Here is a 24646-nt window from a genome sequence, read left to right on the forward strand (position 1 = left end):
ACAAGAGGGGAGCGGTGCCAGCGAGAGAGAGAGGCGTACACTTCCTCCAAACATTTCCTATCCTACCGCCATGTCCGCATTCTAAACGGGACTCATTAAAGTTAGTTAGCTGAAGCGTCTTCTTGCAGAAAGTTTGTTTTATTTAAGATACAGACAATTGAAGAAGCAGTTATTTTATTAAGGTTATAACCTGACAACTTTTGGACAACATGGACTGGGGGGCAGACCTTTGGGTAAGTTTTGTTAAGCTGACTGTCTATAGCTGCTGACATAACTTGTTCTTGCAGAATCAACCGCTGCCTTTGGGATTGGATTATCAGTTGGCTCGGCTGTTTGTGGGCTTGTTTCCATCAACATACCATCAACTCAACATCCCTAAACAATACGACATCCAGCTATTGTTTTCCAGCTGGATACATTGTATTGTCTCTAAATTGTTGCCCAGTACACCGCCCAGGTTTGAGTTGTTGAGCAATCCTGTGAAAAGAGAGAATTCCATCGGTAAAGTTTATAGCCAGAAGGGTTTCGCAATTCCTTTTGCTGCATACCTTTCTTTCTCATAAGAGAAGAATGCTCACTGTCTACGTAACTTAGATAGTAAGTAGGCTATTGGGTTGCACTTGTACTTTACACTCCATTTAGTTACATTGGATAACACAGATTTTTACAATGTGAACCTAGTGTAGTTCACACACTTAGGTGTGCTGAATTAATTCAAACTGTTCTTATGACTGCAATTCTTGTCCAAATCTCTCCCACCTCTTCAAGACTCTAAGAGAACCTATGTGGCTTGTGGTCAACTTGTCAGCAGTTCTGTGGCTTGTTGTCAGCACTTCTGTCTGTTGTTGTTTTGGGCCTGATATGGTCCCATGTTTTCAGTTGTGAGAAGATGCAGTAAATAATCTGCCATTGACAAAGTGAAACTCACCATCTTTTGGGCAGTTTTTCCCATAACTGACAGGACCAAATAATACAATTTGGGAGATTCTTAGCTCTGGTCAATAGCTCTAATGCCTGAAGGCATGATTAGAGCTATGGACCAGAGCTAGTAGCCGCAATTTGCAACTCTAGATTTTTTTATAATGGGATGAATCTAGAGTTGCAATACCCTCCATTGACTCCCCACTCATCATTTTGCGTTTGCGATCTGCTTGTCTTAAACGACGTTAAACTCACCAACATTGCAGCTGTAGTCCAAGCTTGAATTATTCTCTTTCAATCTGCAAAGCCTGTTTTTCATAAAAATCCCCCGTAGACATGTTATGAGCTACTTTCTGTCAAGAAATTCTGTGCAAGTGATTCTTTTTCTAAGTGCTGGAGTTTGGAAGCGCTCGTCGTAAGTCACTGAACGTCCCTACATGCATCTGTTTCGCATTTGCACATAATGCAGGAGGCAGCAGCGCGACCCCTTAATACAAACGAGCGCTTCCAAACTCCAACATTTCTTCTTCTTGACAGAAAGTAGCTCATAACATGTCTACGGGGGATTTTTATGAAAAACAAGCTTTGCAGATTGAAAGAGAATAATTCAAGCTTGGACTACAGCTGCAATGTTGGTGAGTTTAACGTCGTTTAAGACAAGCAGATCGCAAACGCAAAATGATGAGTGGGGAGTCAATGGAGGGTATTGCAACTCTAGATTCATCCCATTATAAAAAAATCTAGAGTTGCAAATTGCGGCTACAGAGCTAGGAGATTCTTTGTGCATTCACATTACTGACAGGATGGATAGGAAAGACCATTGCTTACACCTAAAGCCTGAGTAACGCTCACAACACACCACAAATGTGAGGCATTGTGAGCTACACTGAGCTTCTATATCTGCTATTATATCTGCTATTTCCGGTAAGTTAAATCAGTTTAAATGTTGGAAAGGATGACATATGTGCACGTGCATATTATGGCAACATGTAATGATCATCTGTACCGGTATCATGTTTTGTGTTCTTGTTTAGATTTGTTTGTATTCTACACAGTAGGCCCTATGCAGCAGATTTGTCAATCCCAAAGTGATGATTGGGGTTCATTAATATACACTGACTACACATCTCTGAGATGATGGTTTTAAGACACCTTGGAAACAGACAGTGTTGTTTTCACTTCTGCTTTCCTTCCTTGTGTGCCGCCATGTGTGAGCTGAGCTTTGCTGTCAAGTTGTTTAAATCAAAACACAACTGCCGTGAACTCTATATGAATCCAACTCTGGAGCCCCATGACTGCTGCTATGATGACTGTTGTGAATTTAAGTTGGAGAACAGCAAACTACTGTATCGCTTTTAGCCTTTATTTAACCATGCCAGTCATTAAGAACAAATTCTTATTTGCAATGCTGGCCTGGTAACGGCACACTCAGGGAAGGGGGCAAAAATAAATATTTATATAAGAAAATGTTAAGATCAACAACAGTACACATTCATATATTTCCAACACACCCACTACTTATATACAATCACAGCATTTTACATGTGTCAACAAGCATTACATAAATGACACAGTCCAGTACACACACAACAAGCATCAGGCAGGTATAGTTGACCTCTCCCCGGTCTTTCGCCCAGGTGGACGTGGTTTTGAGTTGGGTATAGTTTCTGTGAGGTTAGGGTTAGGCATAGTGTTTCTAAGTTTAGGGTTAAGGTTAGGTTTATGCATGTTTGTAAGGTTAGGGTTTAAGGTTACATTTAGGCATAGTGTTTCACTGTGTTTGTGAAGTTAATGGTTAGGGTTTTAGGCGCCACCAAGGACTGTCTAAGAAGGACGAGACGCGAAGACCGTACGGGCGACACCATGTTGCTCACATGGTGCTCCATGGAAGGAAAGAAACATGCAGTTGAGACCAGGAAGTTGGACATGACAAATCATAGATATGGCGCAAATGGCCCAGCAGATGGCGTGATGCCAATGAAAGGAGAGATGCTTATACAGATGTCACGTCCGACCAACATTACTGTCTGTGTGATGATCCATGCTGGGACTTACTTATCCATTTGCTGTTAAAACGTTAATATATAAAAGGTAAAATGCAATGACGTGACATGATATGTACAAGCATATCTCCTGTCAGTGGCATCACGCCATCTGCTGGGCCATTTGTGCCATATCTATGATTTGTCATGTCCAACTTCCTGGTCTCAACTGCGCATGTTTCTTTCCTTCCACGGAGCACCATGTGAGCAACATGGCGTCGCCCGTACGGTCTTCGCGTCTCGTCCTCTTTAGACAGTCCTTGGGCGTCACCAGGGTGACACACAGCACAACAGGGTTAATGGAGAGTTCTGATTTGAACCCTAACCCTTGAGTAGACTCAGGGCCAGGCTGCACTAGGGATGGAACGGAACCGTATCGCGGGAGGAGCAGAACAGTGGCTGATAGCTCCGTTTGGAACCTCATATCTACGCTTTAGCTCTGAGAAGAGGTTCCGTGCCAGGATATCCCTGCATTGCTAGAAAAATCAGAGGCAAACCCTTTTCGCAGTATCGTTTCCAAAAAGTAAAGGTATCAGAACCGAGCTACAGATGACGTACAAATTTAAGATGGGGGTGAAGCAACTGCTTAAATCGGGCTTAAATACAAATTGTGTCCAGGCAACCTCGTCCGCATGCGCAGTAGTACTGCTTCTGCAAGATTGCATTGGGAAAACATGATACTGGCTGAATTCATAAGCTTTGTAAGTGGTTGTTTCACCCCTTTTTACGAACCTATCCTAAGTTTATCATCTGTAGCTCGGTTCTGATACTATACTTTTTGGAAACGATACTGCGGAAAGGGTTTTCGCCACTGTTTTTGGACGGCTCAACCCCTGTTCTACCGGGTTCCATTGATTTATAGTGGCAGCGTGCCGCTACAGACTCCCACGAAGTTTGCGACTGGAGCGGAGCAATTCACGCCAATTCCGTCCCCAGTGTAGCCCGACCATAAGAGTAGAAAATAAGCAGAGACCTATAGTCTCTGAGGACAGTCGGTCACTATCTATTCTTCCACAATCTAAATGCTGCATGCACGTCTGTCATTTATGCCACCCCATAAAAGTAGTGAACAGGAAGCTGTCGTCTGCACTTCAGACTGGAAGGGTAATTCCACTATCACAAGCTAGCCCAGTGTTCACAAAAAAATATTTGAAAATATCTATACCTTTTGAATTTCTATTACTGCAGTGCCTACAGCACTGGTTCGTAGTGGGGTCTGGGGACGACCAGGGGTCCTTGCAGGGGTTCAAGGGTGTCGCCAGCAAAATGTGCTACCATTAAAAATCAGACCCGTCTGAACTGAGTGGTGCTGTATTACTGTACTATACAAGCCCTCCTCCCTGGCCTGTGTGTGTTAGGCTGCGCAACAGTGACACTTGGTGGTCAACAAACGCAATTGCATCTGCAGCCATTGTCACCCCTACACCGTAGTCTGTACTGCACTGTTACACTAAAAACTCAACTTCCCATCATGCACCTGTGCACAGTGTGAAGCTCAACAGTGCCACTGTTGGTATCCTAAACAGACATAGGGAGGGACACACACTGCTGGTCATTGGAGTGGCTGAACCACTCAAAATAGCAGCTTGTATAACTTTTTTACTAAAATGTTCTCTTCTCTTCCCTACTAGCACAAACATTTTTAGATGCCGGTCCGTGGCCAAATGTACATATCACCTTTCATTCAGAGGTTCGGAACTTCGGGCCGCTATCAGAGGTTCGGGCCGCATCTAATCTAACAACCTAGTCCACGCTACGCGGCCCTCACATATCTCTCTCTCTCTCTCCCCCCTTCTCTCTCTTCCTCTTTCTCGCTCTCCTCCATCCCTCTTTCACTCTCTCTCTGTCACCCCCTTCTCCCTCTCTCTACCCCTCTCTCCCCCCCTCTTCTCTCCCCCTCTCCCTCTCTATCCCTACCCCTCTCTCTCTACCTACCTTTCTCTCCCCACATCTCTCTGCCACTTATATTGGCTCATGTGGCACAAACGTTATCGAGGCCAAGCTCAGCCTCCCTCTCAGAGGCCCAATTCGCGCTAGTAGGGAAGAGAAGAGGCCCAGAATTCAGCCAATCACAGCCAATCACTGGCCAATGACACACTGTCCTGTCAATCACAGCAACCACAGCAACCAATCTCAGGACACTTTCAGCCAATCACAGCAGAAGATGACACAACTTTCAGCCAATCACAATGCAGAATTACAATATAGATTTGGGGGTCCTTGACATGGAAAAAGTTTACCAGCAAAGCTAGGTAGGCTTGAACTAATTCGGTTTCCAGTCGGCTTATTTATTTTACAGTCACGACTACAAAGGTGAAACTAGAGTGCCGGGAGACTGGAAGCCTGGACATATGCTTTATGGGGCTGGACATAAGCTTTATGAGGCTGGACATATGCTTTATGAGGCTGGACATATGCTTTATGTGCTGCTCATTGTCAGAGCTTCCAAAGTACTGTTAGTGTGAACCAATGAGGCAGTCTTGAGAGAGTCTTGAGTAAACCTTTCTCCAGTTCTGGCCTAAAACACAAGGCCCACTCAGAGTGGGGCAGGACAAGAATACTGGTGGCACCTTTAACTTTCAATCTGGTGTTCCTATTTTTAGGCATGTTATTATAGGTGGAAATTGTGAACACATTGTGAGCTTGTAGATCAGCTATTTTCACTATTTGTCGTATGACAGACCCGGCAGAGTGTATAGGGCTTACTTAGTTACGTAACTTGAAAAGTTACTTTAAAGTGAAGAATGTGCTCAGGCACTGGTTGGTGTTGTGAGTTGTCACTTAAATCCTCAATGTCATACATTAAAAAAAAGAGAATGCGATAAGGTTATGTGGATAATAGTAGAAAATTGTCTCCCATGGAGATATGACTGTGTTAAGTTTCAGTACTATCCCAGTGGTCTGAGGACTGTCTCTGTGATATACGAGGATAATTTTATGGCTACTTTCACTTATCTAATCTATAGTTGTATCTGTTCTGTATGATTGATTGTAACTTTGTCTATATGGCTGGGTTCAGCATTCAGTATGAATAAAGACGTGATGATGTTGTGCTGGCACTATGCAGAATTACGTAGTGAACACTGGTGATCTCATGCGAGATGTGGTTAAGGTAGTGGCACTGCCTCGATGTCAGTCATTACACCATTAGGGGCTAATCAAGAGTCTGACCAGATTCTGTGCTTGTCTGCACTGTAAAGAAGTACATAGACTATAGTTATAGTCAATGTATACAGTATACACACTATTATTTTGACAGTATTTGTTTAGGCTGATGCTAGGTTCCTGGTTTACCTGCTGTTGTCCTAGTTTACTGAGGCACTAACACTGTCTCTCTGCCTTTGATGTGTGTGTTTACCTTGCTTATTATTGTAAGTTGCTCTGGGTAAGTAAGAGCGTCTGCTAAATGCTTAAATTGTAAGCTGCACTGCTGGTGTCCCCTGTGTGTGCAGACTGTGCACCATCACAGTGAGGGGTGGGACCTGTATTACTGGTTCCAGGTCCTTTTGCAGAGGCCCTTGGGCCTGTCCGTCCGTCATAGGGCGGGGTCTACTAGTGAGCTAATGATTATCTCATTCCTGAACGTGCTCTTTCAAATATACACACGGGCGGGTGTCACTCAGTGTTGCCATATCTGCTTATTATAAGCGACTTTAGGCTTGTTTTTCTGTTAAGTTGCTTGTAAATATCGTTGGTATTGTTTTGATCCAAGATTGTTTTTGTTGTTGAAAATGGCAGATCTTATCTACAAGCGTCGCATGGCAAAGCTTTGTAAGCTTAGTAGAATAGTTGCTTCTTTTGGGCTTGTTTTCATACCTGGTTGGTTATTTCTCTCGCAAAATCTGGCAACACGCACACTCATACGCTGGTGAACATGAGGTGTAGCAATAAAACGTTGTGTGTAATGTGTGTGTATATGCAGTATTAGGTAACTAACTGTTAGGGGACTGTTGGAGCTGTCACAATTATGATTTTTTTACTTGGTGATTAATTGTCGCTCAAATTTCTTTGGCTTTAACCTTTTAGACTTATACTAAGTTAGTTTATACAAAAACAAATCCTGAATAGTGTAACACATTTTGAGCTTTCCACTATTTTTGGAAATGTTTTTTGACATGAAAACGATGAAATGTAGCAGTTTTAGTTTTTGAGCGGTGCAAGCGCTCCAATAGAGAGTATGCGCGTGACATCATCATCAAACCCGGAAGTTATGCAGGAATGCCTACCAACCAACTACTTTCTGGCCTTGATAGCCCATATATCCAAACAGAAAAGTCCTATCTGATTGCATTAAACAACGTTAAACAATGTTAAACTCACTTTGCATGTTGCTTTGCCACTCGCTTTGCCACTCGATGTGCCATTCACTTTAAGCATGCGTATACCCTCTATAACTAGCTTCGTCAAATCGTCTGTCTGTCCCTATGTATGAGTATGAGGCCATGCACTAATGACTAACTTGTAACTTCATGTGTCTGTATGAGTACGAGGCCAACAATAGCACAGAGTACAGTACAGCATACCGAGTACAGTACGACTTACAGACCCAGAGTACAGTACAAGTACATTATGAGTCCATCAATAGCACAGAGTACAGTATGAGTACAGTACGTATAGTTGCACCGCTCAGTTCACACAGGTGTGATTTTTGTATATCATGTAATGTTGCATTATGTTGTGTTTTAACCCCAAACGGGCCATGATCACCCACACCACACCAAACACAATAATTAACACTTACCAGTAAGACGCCTAAGGGTGAAGTCAGGTGCACGCATCCGCCTTGACGGCAGACTGCTGGGCGAGCGCTGGCGCTTTGGCATGGGGGGGTCAGATCAACATGGAATGAATTCTGTATGGAATGTCAGAACAGGTCAGCTCCATCAATGGAGATCTAAGGGTGGTAGCTACTAGCTGGGACATTCTCTTGGGTGTACAGGGTTTGATGAGGGCCGGGCCTTAACTTTCGGGCCTGTTGAGAACTCTAGTTTTCGCTGGCTGCTGGGCGCGACTGCACTAACTTTGGGGCAGGCCCGTGACCGTCTAGAGTTTGAAATGGACAGGTATCAGTCAATAGGGAGACATCAAAGAGGAAGCAATGATCAACATGTGGAAAGTCAGAACAGGTTCTGACATATATCCATATATGGAGATCTAATGGTTTGAGGTTTGAGGTCGGATGTAGAGTTGCTGGCCAATATTGATGACATCAGGGAACTCCACATATGGGCTTAATTGCGACAGCAGGTCGCATTTACTTTGACATCAGGGATCTCCATCCCTGATGATGTCACGGGATGTCACGAGACCTGGGCACCATGTATGGGGGCATTCCCATGTATGGGGATTTTGAGTGACTGACTGACAGGAAATGTACGATTTCATAGTAAATGCGATCTGCGGTCGCAAATGTCTTTATATGTCTTGATGAATAGAACACACAGGACCACAATGGAAACAAGCCCTCTGGGATTTCTGTGTTTTATTATAGAGAACCAAAGTCTGTCTGACGTCACTAGAGGCCATTCTCTCCCTGGTTCCAGAGTTATTTTTTCTATTGAAAATCTTGGATTTTGTCTTACTGTATAAGAACTGTCTTCCAAAATTAAACACTCGTCTGGATATGAAGCATCAATTGACGGTGAAAAAGTATGAATTTATTTAAAAAAAATCAAACACAGACGTTATCAAATGTACCTCGATGTCATAAATGACGCAGAGCTGATTTGTTTACTTTTTGGAACACAGTTCTTAACTTATATGACGCAATGGTGCCAAGATAACCCTATGGCATCGATAGGAAAAAAAATACTTCTGTAACCCAGGGGTGGCGTGAGTGACGTCACTGCATGTCTCAGGACTTCAGCACTCTATTGTGAGTCATTCTGGATAAGAGCGTCTGCTAAATGTCTAAATTGTATAATGTAACAATAATTCACAGTTTCCTCCTTTACTTGTACTACCTTTGGCACTGAAAAGCTCAAATGAATGTCCTCCTATCTCATCTCCATTCTACCTCTGTTATCCAGGACATTGCTAACTGTATTGGGGGATGATATCTGCATTTAGCTTTTCCCCTTCAGAGGATTGCACTATAACTGTGTCAGTGTTGCCATGTCTGCTTATTATAATCGACTTTGGGCTTGTTTTTCTGTAACGTTGCTTGTAAGTATTGGTAGTTTGGACCCCCCCACATTAATATGTATTCCCTATAGTCCACTGACCCTCATCTGAAAATATTTTGTACCAGGGAGTCGGGGACCCCCAAACCACATTTGTGATGTTTAAGTTTAACATCACAGCCTGTGTCCTCCGTGAGGAGGAAGCCCCAAAACCCTCGGTGAGGCCTTTAGGAGGGCCACTCAGGCCGCAAGCGGAGCCTGCAGCACCACCTTGCTGCTCAGGTGGGATCTGCCGAACCATTGCGGCTTAGGAATCCACCACCCCTGAATGAAGTGTCTGGTGCTGGGACTCTGGTGCTGCGCACAGGTCCTGGGCCTGGTGAGGGCAGGAGTGGACCTGGTGAGACGTAGGAGTCAACCCACAGAGCCTAGTCCTTCCATGCACCAGAAGTGTACCTCCCAGCCCTGGCAGAGTAGTTCCAACGGATTGTGTGGCCTTGGTCTTAACCTAAATGGGACTGATCGAGGGTAGCTACTGGGACGTAAGTCGGGACTTGATCAACCGGGGTCGCCTGAGTGAGGGGTATGATGTTCGAGAGAGTGAGACCCGAAACCCCGATGACCTTGCTGGGATACATCACTGAGGAATGGATATGTCCCAGGTGCATCCATGCAATGTTTTTTCTTAGTTTAAAAAATATATTAAAAATGTTTTCTTTTCTTGAAACACAGACGTTTGAAATGTGTGTATGACCTGGTTGCTTGTTTCTCTTGCCAAATCTGGCACCACTGATCTCAGTGATCTGTGTCTCAGGCTCCAAGATTTCTTTAGATTTTTTGTGTTTATAATGACACACAACGCGTCACTGTATCTCAACGTGTTTCCACAAATGTTTGAACAGTATGTATGTCAATTATGGAAACGAAACGAGTTGTGTGGAGTAGACCAATGTCCCCACAAGTATAGTAGAATTTGAGATTTTTCCTGGTCTTCTCACAAGAAATAATTGCATATTTTTTAGAGATGGGGATACAACTAGAAAGGTCGCAATTTAAAAAAATTGCAAAGTGTTGTTGCCGCAGTCGCTTACATAGGCCCTTCCCACTAACGTTGCTAGCCAATTTCAAGTCACACCTGTGATCATGTGTAAGTAATGGGATTTATGCCCCCAAAAAAAAATTCTGCAACAAACGGTTAATTTATTTGCATTTGCGGCGCCCCCTATGGATGAAAATGGAATTGCTTTTGGCTTTTGGTTGATTAAACCACCCGCGATATCTGATTCAAATTTGGGGTGGGTTGGACATTTGGTTTGTGATTGGTGGCGTTTTTTGTAAAATAGGCCCCTCTCCCACTAACTTCAGAAGCCGATTACGGCCGAACGCCTGTGGTGTTTTCAACGGAAAGGTCCAGAGATCATGTGTGCCGATTTTTGTGAGATTTGGACAAAGTTTGTAGGAGGAGGAGCAAAAATTGTGTTTTGGAGAAAATTCAAAATGGCGGAAAATCTATCATGACGCAAATGGGCGTGGCCTATATGGGGAGATGTGTCATAACCCAAGGAATCCAGGGACAAAATAATTTTGAGGCCGACCGATGTAATTATATGATAATTCATTTTCGTAATTATTATGAACCTCCCTGCCAAGTCTTGTAACTATAGCTATTATGGTGTCGGAGAAAAAAATACTTGAGTTGGACTTTTAGATCTTCCCATGTTAAGTGAATAGGGAAAATGAATTCACTAATTAATTTATATCAATTAAACTATACAACATTTATCTATAGCAAGCACACCATTCCCGATGAAGTCGGTCGATTTGACATATGGCTCAAGTGCGTACTGTGGGAGGAGTAGCGTTTCAAAAAAAGTCTTACTCCAGTAAAGAAAGTGTTACAATTACAATAGTCTGGCAACCACACTAACTAAGTGTATGTATAAGTGTTGCAACACTTAAAATGTAGAATATGAAATGTTAACGGCAATATCGTATCGATATCGCAATATCAATATTTGGCATAAATACAGAGATATGAAATTTTGTCCATATCGTGCAGCCCTACTTGTAATCCAGAGCCCATAGAGTATAGACAGAGTTACGACAACTCCGTTCACTTCATGGGGCCAGTCCTCTTCTACATAGTCTTCTATTGGCGAATAGGGACACCGGAAGTTTACAGAATCTATTGTAGTCGTAGTCGATAGGGTTCGCGCGAGTACATGAACCACGTGACCGGGCTGTTTTCTGCCCCCTCAATGTCGCAACTCTGTCTATACTCTATGGCTCTGTTGTAATCCAAACGTACACGCGTGTGGGTATAGGGATAAGGTGGCCTGGCTGGGTGTATGACTTGACTACCGCGGCCTGAATGATTCAGCCCTGCAGCCCTGGTGTGAGATATGATCTGGACAACAGATGTCAATATGAAGTTGAGGATAACATTGACCACTTCTGTGTCTTAGTCATACTTCTCTCTCCTTTCTTTCGTAATCTTTTTTTGTCATCAGACGGACAGCTTGGTCATATACTTCTCTCTTTGTTGACGTTTTGTTAACTCATCCTCCTGCCGTTAACCCAGTGGTGGAAAGTAACTGCAAGTACATTTACTCAAATAATGTACTTAAGTACAATTTTGAGGTATTTGTACTTTACTTGACTGTATTCCAATTTCCAATACATTTACATCTCAGAGCCAACATTTGTACCACTACAATTATTTGAAAACTTTAGTTACTAGTTACTTTGGAGATTTACATTTTGATTAGAAAAACATACATTACTGTAACCACTTCAACCCTATATACAAGTCTTGTAAATATGGCGCTTACGGTCTCCAAGGGAAAAAAATACTTAAATGTAGTCTTCGATTTCCCCATTATAAGTCTATGGAGAACTAATTAATTAATATCAATTAAACTATACAACGGATCTCTTAGCAAAACGATTCCCGATGAAGCCGGTCAATTTGACCTATGGCTCGCGTGTGTGCGGCAAAAACTGTGGGAGGAGTAGTGCGGCAAAGTATCCAAATGTACAATAACAATAGTCTGGTTGCCCTGTTAGGGCAACACTAATTAGAAAAAGATTCAAGGTTGGGATTATGATTAGACATTTAGAGGAACGGTTTAGCGGCTGTGAATTAGTTAACCTGCACTGAAAAATAGCTGATCTGTAAACTCGCTGTGAAAAAATAAAATAAATCGATGTCCTAAAGTGTGTGTGTGTGTGTGTGTGTGTGGGTGTGTGGGTGTGGGTGGGTGATTTTATTTACACTTGGTGTACATACCGGTGTATAGGGGCAGTGTTGCCAATGCGAAGTCTGCTTATTATAAGTGGGCTTGTTTTCCTTTTTAAAGCCGGTTGCAAATATTGGATGTTGTGAGTTGTTGTTTTTCAAAAAAGGGCTCTAGTGTTGTAGCTGTAGCAGGTGTAAGCCACTGTCTAGCACAGCAGGACAGAAAATGGCAGGCATGCTGTAGCCGACCTGTTGAACAGGTTTGAGTGTGGCTGTGTGTGCGCACATGTGCAGTCATTATGCATGTGTGTGTATTGGTCTCTGGTGGTGGGTGTCCATGAAAGAGAGCGAGAGAGAGGAATCAAGTTCAAGGTTTATTGGCACATATAGTATAGCACCATGCAGTGACAACTTAATACTTTAAGCTTCATAACAGTGTGCATAACACTGATCCTCTGATCATTTCCAGAGCTTCCGTTGCTCCTGAACCGTATGACGGAAGCATTTGAAAGTTGTGGGAGGCAACGGTCTGGCTCGCGAGAGACTAACGTATTGCTATCTTGCTATCAAACGCAACACCCCCTCCCGCCCCCTCAGGTCTGGTGTTGCCAACCTCTTGGACATCCACAAAACAAAGAAACAGACTTTGGGTGACGGGGCTTTCTCAGTTGTAGCCCCCTCCTTTTGGAATTGGAACTCACTCCCACCTCGCATCAAAGCTGCCCCCCCCAACCTTTGCCCTGTTCAAAGCCTCCCTCAAAACCCACATTTTCAGGCTCGCTTTCCCCGCCTAATTCAAATCTCCCTTTCTGCATTTTAGTTTGGTATTTTTTGTCTTTGTCTATTTTTTTGCCTTTTAACTCCTCATCGGCATCGCAGTCTTGGAAGACCATAGATTTCTTGTGCCTCTGAGTTAGGTTTTAGTGCAGCTTTTGCTGGGGCTGAGAAGACCAATGTGTGAGAGGCAGACTCGGCCGCAGATAGGCTGGTGTAGGCTGCTCCGGAAGATGTTGATGGTGTTTCCTGCCATTTTGAGTACCAACTACCAAGAAAAGCGCTATATAAATTGTATTATCTTAGGTGGAGTGAGAAAAGTCAGAAAGCATATTTGCCTTAGACAATCTCTGATCTCGTCTAAAGGTCCATCAACAGTTATTTCCCTAATACCGTATATAAAGAGCTCATTAGGCAAAGGCAAGGCAGTTTTATTTGCATAGCACATTTCAACAACAAGGCAATTTCATGTGATTTACACAGAACATCAAGCAAAGGGAACACAATTATACAATGACATTGGGATGCATGAAACAAAAGACGTAAACATTAACAATGTGGAAGAGGAACAACAATCACACCCGTGTGAAGTGAGTGGTGCAACTCCGTGTAGGGGTCTGCAGAACTTCCAGACCCACAGGAACGCGGCCAGGGAAAACGGTTGAGAAATGACAGAGTGACCGTGTGGGGCCCCCTAGGGGGTCCCTCTATTGCACCCTATGGTTGCACCAGTATCTCAATCCAAGGCAGTGGCAAACAGATTGTGTTTTAAAAGAAATTAAAGTGGCAGCAGACCTGCAGTTTTGAGTTTGTTCCAGTTATATTGTGTATAAAATTAATGCACAATTTGTTGTCTTTGTGAGTGTGCTATAATGGTTGTTTAAATTTAGGTCTGAGTCCATGACTACACCAAGGTTTTTGACTTGGCTAGTGGTTTTTATCATTACCGATAATTGGAGTTGGGCACTGACTTCCTTGGCCCCTAAAACTATTACTTTAGTCTTTGTTTAATTGAAGAAAATGATGGCACATCCAATTGTTGATTTGTTCAATGCATTTATTTGGTGTTTGTTTGTATTGGACCATTAGTCCTAGTCTGGAATTAATTTGAGGGTCCTTGAATGAAAAATGTTTGAGAACCACACAGCTTTAGACCGTGCGTCACCTTGCGTCATCATAAGTTAATATAAACAGGGCCTTCTATGTTGGGTCATTACTTGGCCTGGCTGGCATGTGTTGTTCCAGTTCATTCCAAAGGTGTTTGACAGGGTTAGGTCGGGACAGGCCAGTCTACTTGTTCCTCACTCATCTCTACACCCATTGTTCTAAACCGTTTTTGGCTCGGGTCACCACTGTAAAAATGTTTCATCCAATGCACCGTCCCCTGAATTACATTGTCACTTTATAGCACCTTACATTTCTGTCATATTACAGTACGTAAATCTTTCCCCCTAAGATACAGTATGTCACTTGCAAAACCTGAGTAGTATTAGTTTCCGTTATGACAGATTGAAAATAACGTTATATTTGACATTTAACCACTTGAAACCTGGCATCATTCACCAAAAACAGGCGATCTACAAGCTGTCACAACATGACTCATTGTGAGCTTGAAGATCAGCTATTTTTGGTACGGAGTATTGGTGGTCCGTCTTACTACAGTAAACCAAATATGATCAAAGTATTCTGCGGCACCATTGGACTTGTGTCACGGCACCCACCCTCTTTGAGAAACCCTGCTCTGGTCTACACAACCATGTCTGTATTTGGGGGGGCAGGGGGGTCCACAGGGGGGTCCACAGGAGGGTCCACAGGGGGATTGGCATTCTGAAACGGGAAGCAGCCTTCCGTGAACTACAAAATTGGAAGCACACAATTGTCTAGAATGTCATTATGGCTGTAGCATATTAGTGGAACAAAGAACACTGTGATTGCAAACACTAATTATTAAAAGAGTGTCCGTCCGTTGACTTTTGGTCATGTATTGCAGGGGTTCCCAAACCTTTCAGTTCAAGACGCAAAACATTAATTTAGAAAATATGGAATTTGCTAGATTTATTTTCGATTTTGTACAATATCTGTAATTCTTTTGAAAAAAATGTTTAAAAAAAGGGGATATGGGTCCGACCTAATGTAAATTGCTATGTAGGCCGACCGTATAATGTACGTTTTTCAGGCCAAGGACCCCTTAGCTGAGAGAGAGATGAAGCAGCCAGGGACCCCCCACTACATATTGTATAGAATAAACGTTTTCATACATTTCATATATTTATTTTGACAGCAGTGTCGGATTGATGTGGTGTATTTTCAGACAATTTACCGTCGCCACCGTCAATACCTTTCACTCTAGTTGGTCTGCTCTTTAACTACACCAAACCTTTTTGCCGATCCACTATTTTTGGCTAAAGTTCTTCTCCGAGTTGGGATGCTGTGGTTCAAGTGGTTATTCTGGTTTTTAAAAAAGCGTGAATAAACACCTTAAATGGTAAATGGTGCATTTATATAGCGCCTTTATCCAAGGCGCTTTACATAGATTGTGCATTACATTCACCCATTCACTCACACATTCATACACCGATTGCGGCGGAAGCCATGCAAGGTACCAACCAGCACATCGGGAGCAATTTGGGGTTCAGTGTCTTGCCCAAGGACACTTCGACATGTAGACAGGAGGAGCCGGGATTCGAACCGCCGACCCATGGATCATTGGACGACCTGCTCTACCTCTTGAGCCACAGTCGCACCTTACTTGATCATACTACAGTGTCGCACAAAAGCATCAAAAGTAGGAGATCTACAAGCTCGAAACACGGAGTGAAGCAACATGCTTTGAGTTTGTAGATCTGCTACTTTTGCTATTTTTGATTTTGTTTCCTGAAAAGTAACCGTTTTGGGTATACCGGTATGAGGTTTCCACTCGACATAGAGGATATACAAATATGGAAATCAGAGCAGCATTGATATTCTGAGCAGGTTAAATCTGAGCAGTTTCTATTCTTTTGACTGTATTATTTCTGTATTCTGTGATGTATTTTCCAGGCTTTGGCAACAGTCAGTCACACACATTATTTATCTACTCGTGAGTCGTGACAATGCATCTTTTCTCCCAACTGAAGGGATTGTCTCTTGGCAGTGGGATGTTTATGTGAATGCTTACCAGCATACGCAACTGGTGCAGAGTGCAGACTGAAGCAGTCATAACATTTAGAGTTATAGAATTGAGACAATTAATAGAATATGCTAAAACAGGGGTGTCCGGGAGGATCATGAAACGTCACGTCCAATCAATGATTGTGTTAAGGAGCCAAATACCACTTTGGAGTGATATTGCGTTTTTAGTGAGCGGCACTGAGCGCAAGTCAAGATGGATTGGCCATTGTGCCAGTGGGGCCGGGGAGCAGGGGCCCTTGGCCATCCTGCAATTTACTAAACTGAAATGTAGAGGATAATGAAATATCAAATATGTGTGCCCCCTCCTCTGTATTTACAGCAGGGGTTAGAAGGCTGTTTGTCAGTCACTCATATGGTACAAGCAGCCAAATGTTGGTGCAGCGTCATCTCTGCAAGGCTGCACAAGTTCTAAGGTTATTATTATTATTACAAATGCATGCACATTATACACGTTATAGCACGTTATAGCAATTTAGATGTCAGACTTTCAAAAATCCTGTATGATAACATATGGGTGCTGCTTACCAAACATGCGTTAACACACAAGCAGCATGTTTGCGTGCTGTGCCCATGTGACTGCCTTACTGCCCTGAGGGAGTGGAGGGGTCCTAAAAGATGATGTGCCCAGGGCAGGGGCCCGCCGCACAGGGGTTAATCGGTCCCAGAGGGAGTGGATGTCGGTGCTTTATTGTTTGTTTCTGTGAACAACACCACCACAACATAATGTGACGTACATTGCCATGATTGGACTCTTTCTCTGGTTGTGTGTGTGTGTGTGTGTGTGTGTGTGTGTGTGTAGGTGGGCGGGGGTCTGTTCTGTTTGTGTTTGTGTTCCTTTAGTAAAGTCCTGCTGCCCTGCTTTGTGTGTCTCTTAGGACCAGTATGATGTCATCGACAAGCACACCCAATCAGGGCTGGACCTGCTGGAGCGCTACATCAAGTTTGTGAAGGAACGCACAGAGATAGAACAGAACTACGCCAAGCAGCTGAGGTTTGTCCTCTTCAAAGTGGTTCTAAAATGCAGTGATTCTCAATGTTTTCGTGTCAAGGAAACGCCCAAATTGTATTGATGTATCATTTGGCCGCAGAGTCAGACCCCCATCTGAAAATGGTTTTGTGCCAGGGGAGTCAGGGGACCCACAGAAGCAAAGATTTGTGTTCATTATTTTTTAGCTTGACCTGACTTTGAGAAGCACTGGTCTGTGCAAAGTGTGCATGTGTGCGTGCGTATTGTGCATGTGTGCGTGCGTATTGTGCATGTGTGCGTGCGTATTGTGCATGTGTGCGTGCGTATTGTGCATGTGTGCGTGCGTATTGTGAAGCTATTTTGCAAGCTACCAGAAGTTGAACTGCAGTGTTGCTTCTCTCAGGAGAAATATTGTTTGTTAAATTAAACCTGCTTGTGCTTCAAAGAATGAAAAGATGAATGGTTGAAAGAAATGTACTTGCTTTGTTATGGCCTGAACAAAGACAATTGAATTTAAACTACCAGCACCCAAATTAAAAATGTAGTTACACAGCTATCTATAAATGCACCAAGTCTCTGTAGGCCTATGTCTGTCTTCCACGTAACTCGAGAAGCGTTCGCCCAGCCGACTTCAAATTTGACACACGCGTTCCACACCACCACAGGGAGTGTAGTGCCCGGTGTCGAGTCGGTCCCTACCCACTGTACCCAGGCTCCATATATGGAGCTGGCGTGTTCTGAAATCACAAATATATTCTGACATCTGACTCCATATTTGGGAATGCCTGACAACGAACTCCATATATCGTTCCAATTAGGTTCAATTCAGTGCTGGGCACCGCTCTAGTATATTTAAAGATTCAAGATTTTATTGGTACTTAATTATACTCAGGCCTGATGAAGGCCAAAAATAAGGAAATGCACCTTGTAAGTGCAGACTGCTTCACTTGAGAGTCTGCTGCACCCGTCTATCCTTCACTTAATCAACTGACAGTAGAGCATGCTCAGCTTCTGTCCCACAGTATTTGGATATATACAAATACACAAGAGTAAGATTCTTTGGTTTTGGTTGTAGCAGCAGCATCTAGGGCAATATGGTTCTGAACTGTCCCTTATATTCAACTAAACCAGATGCAAACATGAATACAGTCAGTCTCTCTCTCTTGCTGTGTCTGTCTCTCTCTCTCTCTCGCTCTCTCTCATATCCCAGGAGTCTCACCAAGAAGTATGCCAAACGAGGGAGCAAAGAGGAGCAAGATTGCAAGTGAGAAAGTGAATTGTGATATTATCAAACATAAATGTCCCGACATCAGTCATGTATTTACTATTTAATTCAGTCAGGGATGAAATATCCCAGATAACAGATAACATTGCTGTTGGGCACAAACCGCTTATCTCCATGTTATTGTTTTCGTAAAATGAACGCCCACAAAAGCATCAAAGTAGCAGATCTACTCGATGAGGTTGTCGATCTGCTATTTCTTTTGCTATTTTTGAATTTGAATCCTGAAGTTTTGGACTTCCACCCGACAGAGGATAATTCCACCAATGACATTTCTTCCCTCTCCACTTGCCCCTCCCTCCCCCCCCACATACAGATACACCAATTACGCGTCGTTCCAGGAGATTCTCAACGAACTGAACGACTACGCCGGCCAACGGGAGCTCATCGCAGAGGAGATGATCACAGGCATCTGTGTGGAGCTCACAAAGTACCTGCAGGACCTCAAGACGGAACGCAAAACGGTGAGAGGGAGGGGGAAGGGAGGGGTCCTTGGGGGGGGTTCCAGGGGGTCCCCAGCAAAAGTAGTTATTGTAGCACCACTCATTTTAACCACACTATATGTTGGCTATTCAAAAAATAGCAGATGTACAAGCTTGCAGCACGTCACTTTGTGCCACGCTGCAAGCTTGTACATCTGATCCTTTTTAAATGCGTTTGAAAAATATCAACAATGTTTAGTTTACTTTATTTCGGTCATCATTACCAGTATCCATAACATCACATAATATACATCAACATAATCAAACTGTAACAGGTGATCGAAAGGGAATAGGCTGAAGCTAAAAGCTTATATATATGTATATCTCTACGTACGTACATGTCATATTGTTTGGCAAAAAGCAGTAGCAGTGAACCTAAATCAACGGACAACAAGAAAAAAAACAAGTTCCACATTTAAATACATAAAACAATTGGTAACATTTGAATAATTGTGACGTTTTTTCAACATAAATCTGGGGGGTGAGGACACAGAACATGTTTAGATGGAGAGGGGGGGGGAGAGGGGGGGGGAAATACATATAATTTTGGGGAAACACTGTCTAACGTTCATGTTTCTTTCATAGCATCTGGCCGACTCCAAGAAGGCCCAGCAGAATTTAGAAGGAAGCTTCAAACAACTAGAAAGTGTGAGTAATGTTGTGTGTGTTTGCATCATTACAGGTTGTGTAGCACAACATATGCAGTCAGTGCTGTTACACCATTGCTGCAGCTGCCCTTGATCCAGAGCACAGTGGGTGACGGTAACTAAAGTACATTAAGTAAATGTTTGGAGTATGTACAGTATATATTTTGTCAGTCCGCTACATTTAGTTACATAGGTCCTTCTGAACACCTACTCATAAACAGGCGTGTAGGAGTCAATGCATGAGACGGGAAAAGAGAAATCCTGCACAGTATCTTCTCTTACAGAAAACCGTGTGCGACTAGAAAGCACGCAGCGACGTGTAACATGATTGGCTGTGCTCTGCTGGATGCTTTTATCCACAGCAGTACGGTGCAGCGCATGCATTATTACTGCCGCTCTCCCCACATGAACCTCTCTCTCCCTCTCTCTCTCCCTCTCTCCCTCCCTCTCTCCTCCCCTCTCTCCCTCTCTCCCTCCCTCTCTCCTCTCATTTGAATGCCACTGTGCTGCTACCCATTGATATGTATGTGTGCGCACGCGGACGGATGTGCAGACTAAGAAACGTTTTGCCAAGGAGTGGGCAGAGGCTGAGAAAGCAACACAGCAAGCGGAGAAAACGGAAAACGACCTCAATGCTACCAAATTAGATGTTGAAAAAGTAAACGCACACACACACACACACACTGTACACAATAATTAACCAACATGACTTGATAATACGTCACCACCTTCAATCTTTACTTTTATCTCACTCACTACTCTTCGTCTTTCTTTCTTTCCCTGCTTGCTCTCTCTCTCTCTCTCTCTCTCTCTCTCTCTCTCTCTCTCTCTCCCTCTCTCCATCCTGTATTCTATGTCTTTCTCCCTTCATCCGCCTGAGAACATATATCTGTCTCTCCTTCATTCTCCCAATTCTTTAATTTCAAAATGCTTTAGTAGTGTCATGATAAAATATGTTTTTTACATTGGCATATACGGTACATATACTTTAACATAAAACACAACATTACTTATTCTTTGACCCCATTTCTTCAAGGAAAATAACACAGCTCACCATTGGAATTGCATTTGGAAACGTACACATTGCTACATTTTAGTTTGTCTTTGTCATAGAGTAACATATGTTGTAGTAAGTATTGTTTACATGCCACTGCAGGTAATTGCAAACACCAATGTTGACCGCCAAATATCCTAAACTTTCCACGATTCTGCCAATAACTATATTCTTTGAGACACATGTCCGATATTTTGCGCATGTGTAGTCAGAAGAATACAGATACAAGTGAATAACATGCATCCTAACAATAAGTGCATAGTAATAATGAAAACAAGTGAACAAACAACAAAGCAATGATAACAGTGATGTCTCTCTCTCTCATATCCCTCCTTTCTGCCCCTCCATCCATCCTTCGGTGTCTGCCCAGGCGAAGTACCACGCCCACGCACGCACACACACGGCGGAGGAGTGTCGGAACGACTACGCCGCTCAGTTGCAGAAGTACAACAAGGAACAGAACGCCTTCTACTACACAGAGATACCTCACATCTTCAATGTGAGAAACCTTACATGAATACATTCTACTACACAGAGATACCTCACATCTTCAATGTGAGAAACCTTACATGAATACATTCTACTACACAGAGATACCACACATCTTCAATGTGAGAAACCTTACATGAATACATTCTACTACACAGAGATACCTCACATCTTCAATGTGAGAAACCTTACATTAATACATTCTACTACACAGAGATACCTCACATCTTCAATGTGAGAAACCTTACATTAATACATTCTACTACACAGAGATACCTCACATCTTCAATGTGAGAAACCTTACATGAATACATTCTACTACACAGAGATACCACACATCTTCAATGTGAGAAACCTTACATGAATACATTCTACTACACAGAGATACCACACATCTTCAATGTGAGAAACCTTACATGAATACATTCTACTACACAGATACCTCACATCTTCAATGTGAGAAACCTTACATTAATACATTCTACTACACAGAGATACCTCACATCTTCAATGTGAGAAACCTTACATGAATACATTCTACTACACAGAGATACCTCACATCTTCAATGTGAGAAACCTTACATGAATACATTCTACTACACAGAGATACCTCACATCTTCAATGTGAGAAACCTTACATGAATACATTCTACTACACAGATACCTCACATCTTCAATGTGAGAAACCTTACATTAATACATTCTACTACACAGAGATACCTCACATCTTCAATGTGAGAAACCTTACATTAATACATTCTACTACACAGAGATACCTCACATCTTCAATGTGAGAAACCTTACATGAATACATTCTACTACACAGAGATACCACACATCTTCAATGTGAGAAACCTTACATGAATACATTCTACTACACAGAGATACCACACATCTTCAATGTGAGAAACCTTACATGAATACATTCTACTACACAGAGATACCACACATCTTCAATGTGAGAAACCTTACATGAATACATTCTACTACACAGAGATACCTCACATCTTCAATGTGAGAAACCTTACATGAATACATTCTACTACACAGAGATACCACACATCTTCAATGTGAGAAACCTTACATGAATACATTCTACTACACAGAGATACCACACATCTTCAATGTGAGAAACCTTACATGAATACATTCTACTACACAGATACCTCACATCTTCAATGTGAGAAACCTTACATTAATACATTCTACTACACAGAGATACCTCACATCTTCAATGTGAGAAACCTTACATGAATACATTCTACTACACAGAGATACCTCACATCTTCAATGTGAGAAACCTTACATGAATACATTCTACTACACAGAGATACCTCACATCTTCAATGTGAGAAACCTTACATGAATACATTCTACTACACAGATACCTCACATCTTCAATGTGAGAAACCTTACATTAATACATTCTACTACACAGAGATACCTCACATCTTCAATGTGAGAAACCTTACATTAATACATTCTACTACACAGAGATACCTCACATCTTCAATGTGAGAAACCTTACATGAATACATTCTACTACACAGAGATACCTCACATCTTCAATGTGAGAAACCTTACATGAATACATTCTACTACACAGATACCACACATCTTCAATGTGAGAAACCTTACATGAATACATTCTACTACACAGAGATACCTCACATCTTCAATGTGAGAAACCTTACATTAATACATTCTACTACACAGAGATATCACACATCTTCAATGTGAGAAACCTTACATTAATACATTCTACTACACAGAGATCACGTCTTCATGTATGTGAGCTCTGCAGCACAAACCATGCTACCATTTTTCTTTATTGAATACTTTATTAGTCAGAAATGTAAACAGCACGTGGTACAGTAAGACAGGCTAACAGAAAAAAACGTCCCACGGACTTTGCATTAATTTCATCAACATGGCATACAAAATTAACACAATAATACACGTCATCAACATGTACAAAAGAGATGGGGGAAATTACATTCACCTCCCCTTGGGGTCTCCTTATGGATGTTTCTTTACCTTCACCTCCCCTTGTGGTCTCCTTATGGATGTTTATTTTCAAGCCAATTTTGAAAGATACCAGCCTGGCTCCAGCCCCTGAATTGCTAGCCACGCATAAAACACATGTTCTGGGTGATTCAGCTCTGGTGAATATTGCAGCCTTGGTTGGAAATCTGATACTGCGGCTACGGCCAATCGACGCCATTTCAACTCTATAACAAACATGGCTGCCACCACTGTGGTAACTTGCGTCTGTGCCCATCTGGCTATTAAATCGTCCTATGATAAATAGTTTCTTTATAGAAATGACATCTGACATTTTCTACCGTGTTTTTTAGATGCTAGTATGATTTGGTTGGTGTAAACCAATGTCCGAAGACTGCCGCTTTGGCAACGCCCACCCCAGAAACTGCTGCCGTGAGGAGGGATATATATATATATATATATATATATATATATATATATATGAAATCTAAAATGGCAGGGATGCTTTCCTGGTTTTAATGAGATGGTGTCTGGGGCTCAGCGCATTCCACATTTTGGTGGCATTTGACACAAACAGGTTCTGTACACAGAGTAGACATACCTCAGATCTTCAAGTAAACCATGCTCCCTGGAAAACCTGAGGCACTTCCATGTAGTTCTAATGAGGTTCCGTACACACACACAGTCTATAATGACAGTTCAGAAATCACCCCAACACTGATGTCATGAAATCCATAAACACCCGTTCACTTGTGGTGTGTCTCTGTATATTTTAACTGTGTGTGTGTGTGTGTGTGGGGGTGTGGGGGTGTGGGGGTGTGTGTGGGTAGGTATTTATTTTTTAAGCTGTATGTTCTCTCTGTTTTGTCACATTGTTATTGTTGTGGGTTTTTTTTATGGAGTACGAATGGAAATGAGCATCTAGCTAAATCCAGCATGAGATCATGTTCAGTTGATTGAAGTCACGTCCATGTATTGATTGTGTGTGTGTGTGTGTGTGTTGAACAGCAACTGCAGGACATGGAGGAGAGGCGGATCAAGCGCCTGGCAGAGGGCTACTGCCAGTTCTCTGACACGGAGAAGAATGTGATGCCCATCATCTCTAAGTGTCTGGAGGGCATCTCTGCAGCGGGGGCTAACACTAATGAGAAACAGGCAAGAAGCATAGCGTCCGCATTGGTGTCACTGACTGTGCACGGATTCAAGTTTCCAGTCGCCATGACTGATTTCAGTCCATACAGTCGAGTCAACATAATATTTGTATAATACTCTGTTGCATGCCGGTGTGTCACACACTGAAAATGGCAGTTGTGAGCTTGTAGATCAGCTGTTGTTCAGTACAATACATGGAACAAATCAGACCTAACCGTAACCCATGTGCTCGGAAAGTCGAGCCCTACATTAATAATAGATATCGATGTTATATTAAGATTACAGAGTAAATTGAATAGTT

At 42.5% G+C, this 24646-nt stretch overlaps 1 protein-coding gene across 2 annotated transcripts in view; it reads left to right on the forward strand.

The window, feature by feature from the left end:
• Positions 1-24646, forward strand: part of trip10b (thyroid hormone receptor interactor 10b) — a 45456-nt gene continuing 20810 nt past the window's right edge. For both annotated transcript variants that reach the window (XM_079499790.1, XM_079499791.1), the window contains exons 1-8: positions 1-233; positions 17144-17259; positions 18446-18499; positions 18834-18981; positions 19585-19647; positions 20200-20304; positions 21071-21199; positions 24202-24348. In XM_079499790.1, the coding sequence (XP_079355916.1) occupies positions 210-233; positions 17144-17259; positions 18446-18499; positions 18834-18981; positions 19585-19647; positions 20200-20304; positions 21071-21199; positions 24202-24348 (786 nt within the window). In that variant the 5' untranslated portion in view covers positions 1-209. The remainder of the gene's footprint in view (positions 234-17143; positions 17260-18445; positions 18500-18833; positions 18982-19584; positions 19648-20199; positions 20305-21070; positions 21200-24201; positions 24349-24646) is intronic.

This window comes from Electrona antarctica (genome assembly GCF_951216825.1).
Source record: "Electrona antarctica genome assembly, chromosome: 4".
Lineage (NCBI taxonomy): Eukaryota > Metazoa > Chordata > Actinopteri > Myctophiformes > Myctophidae > Electrona > Electrona antarctica.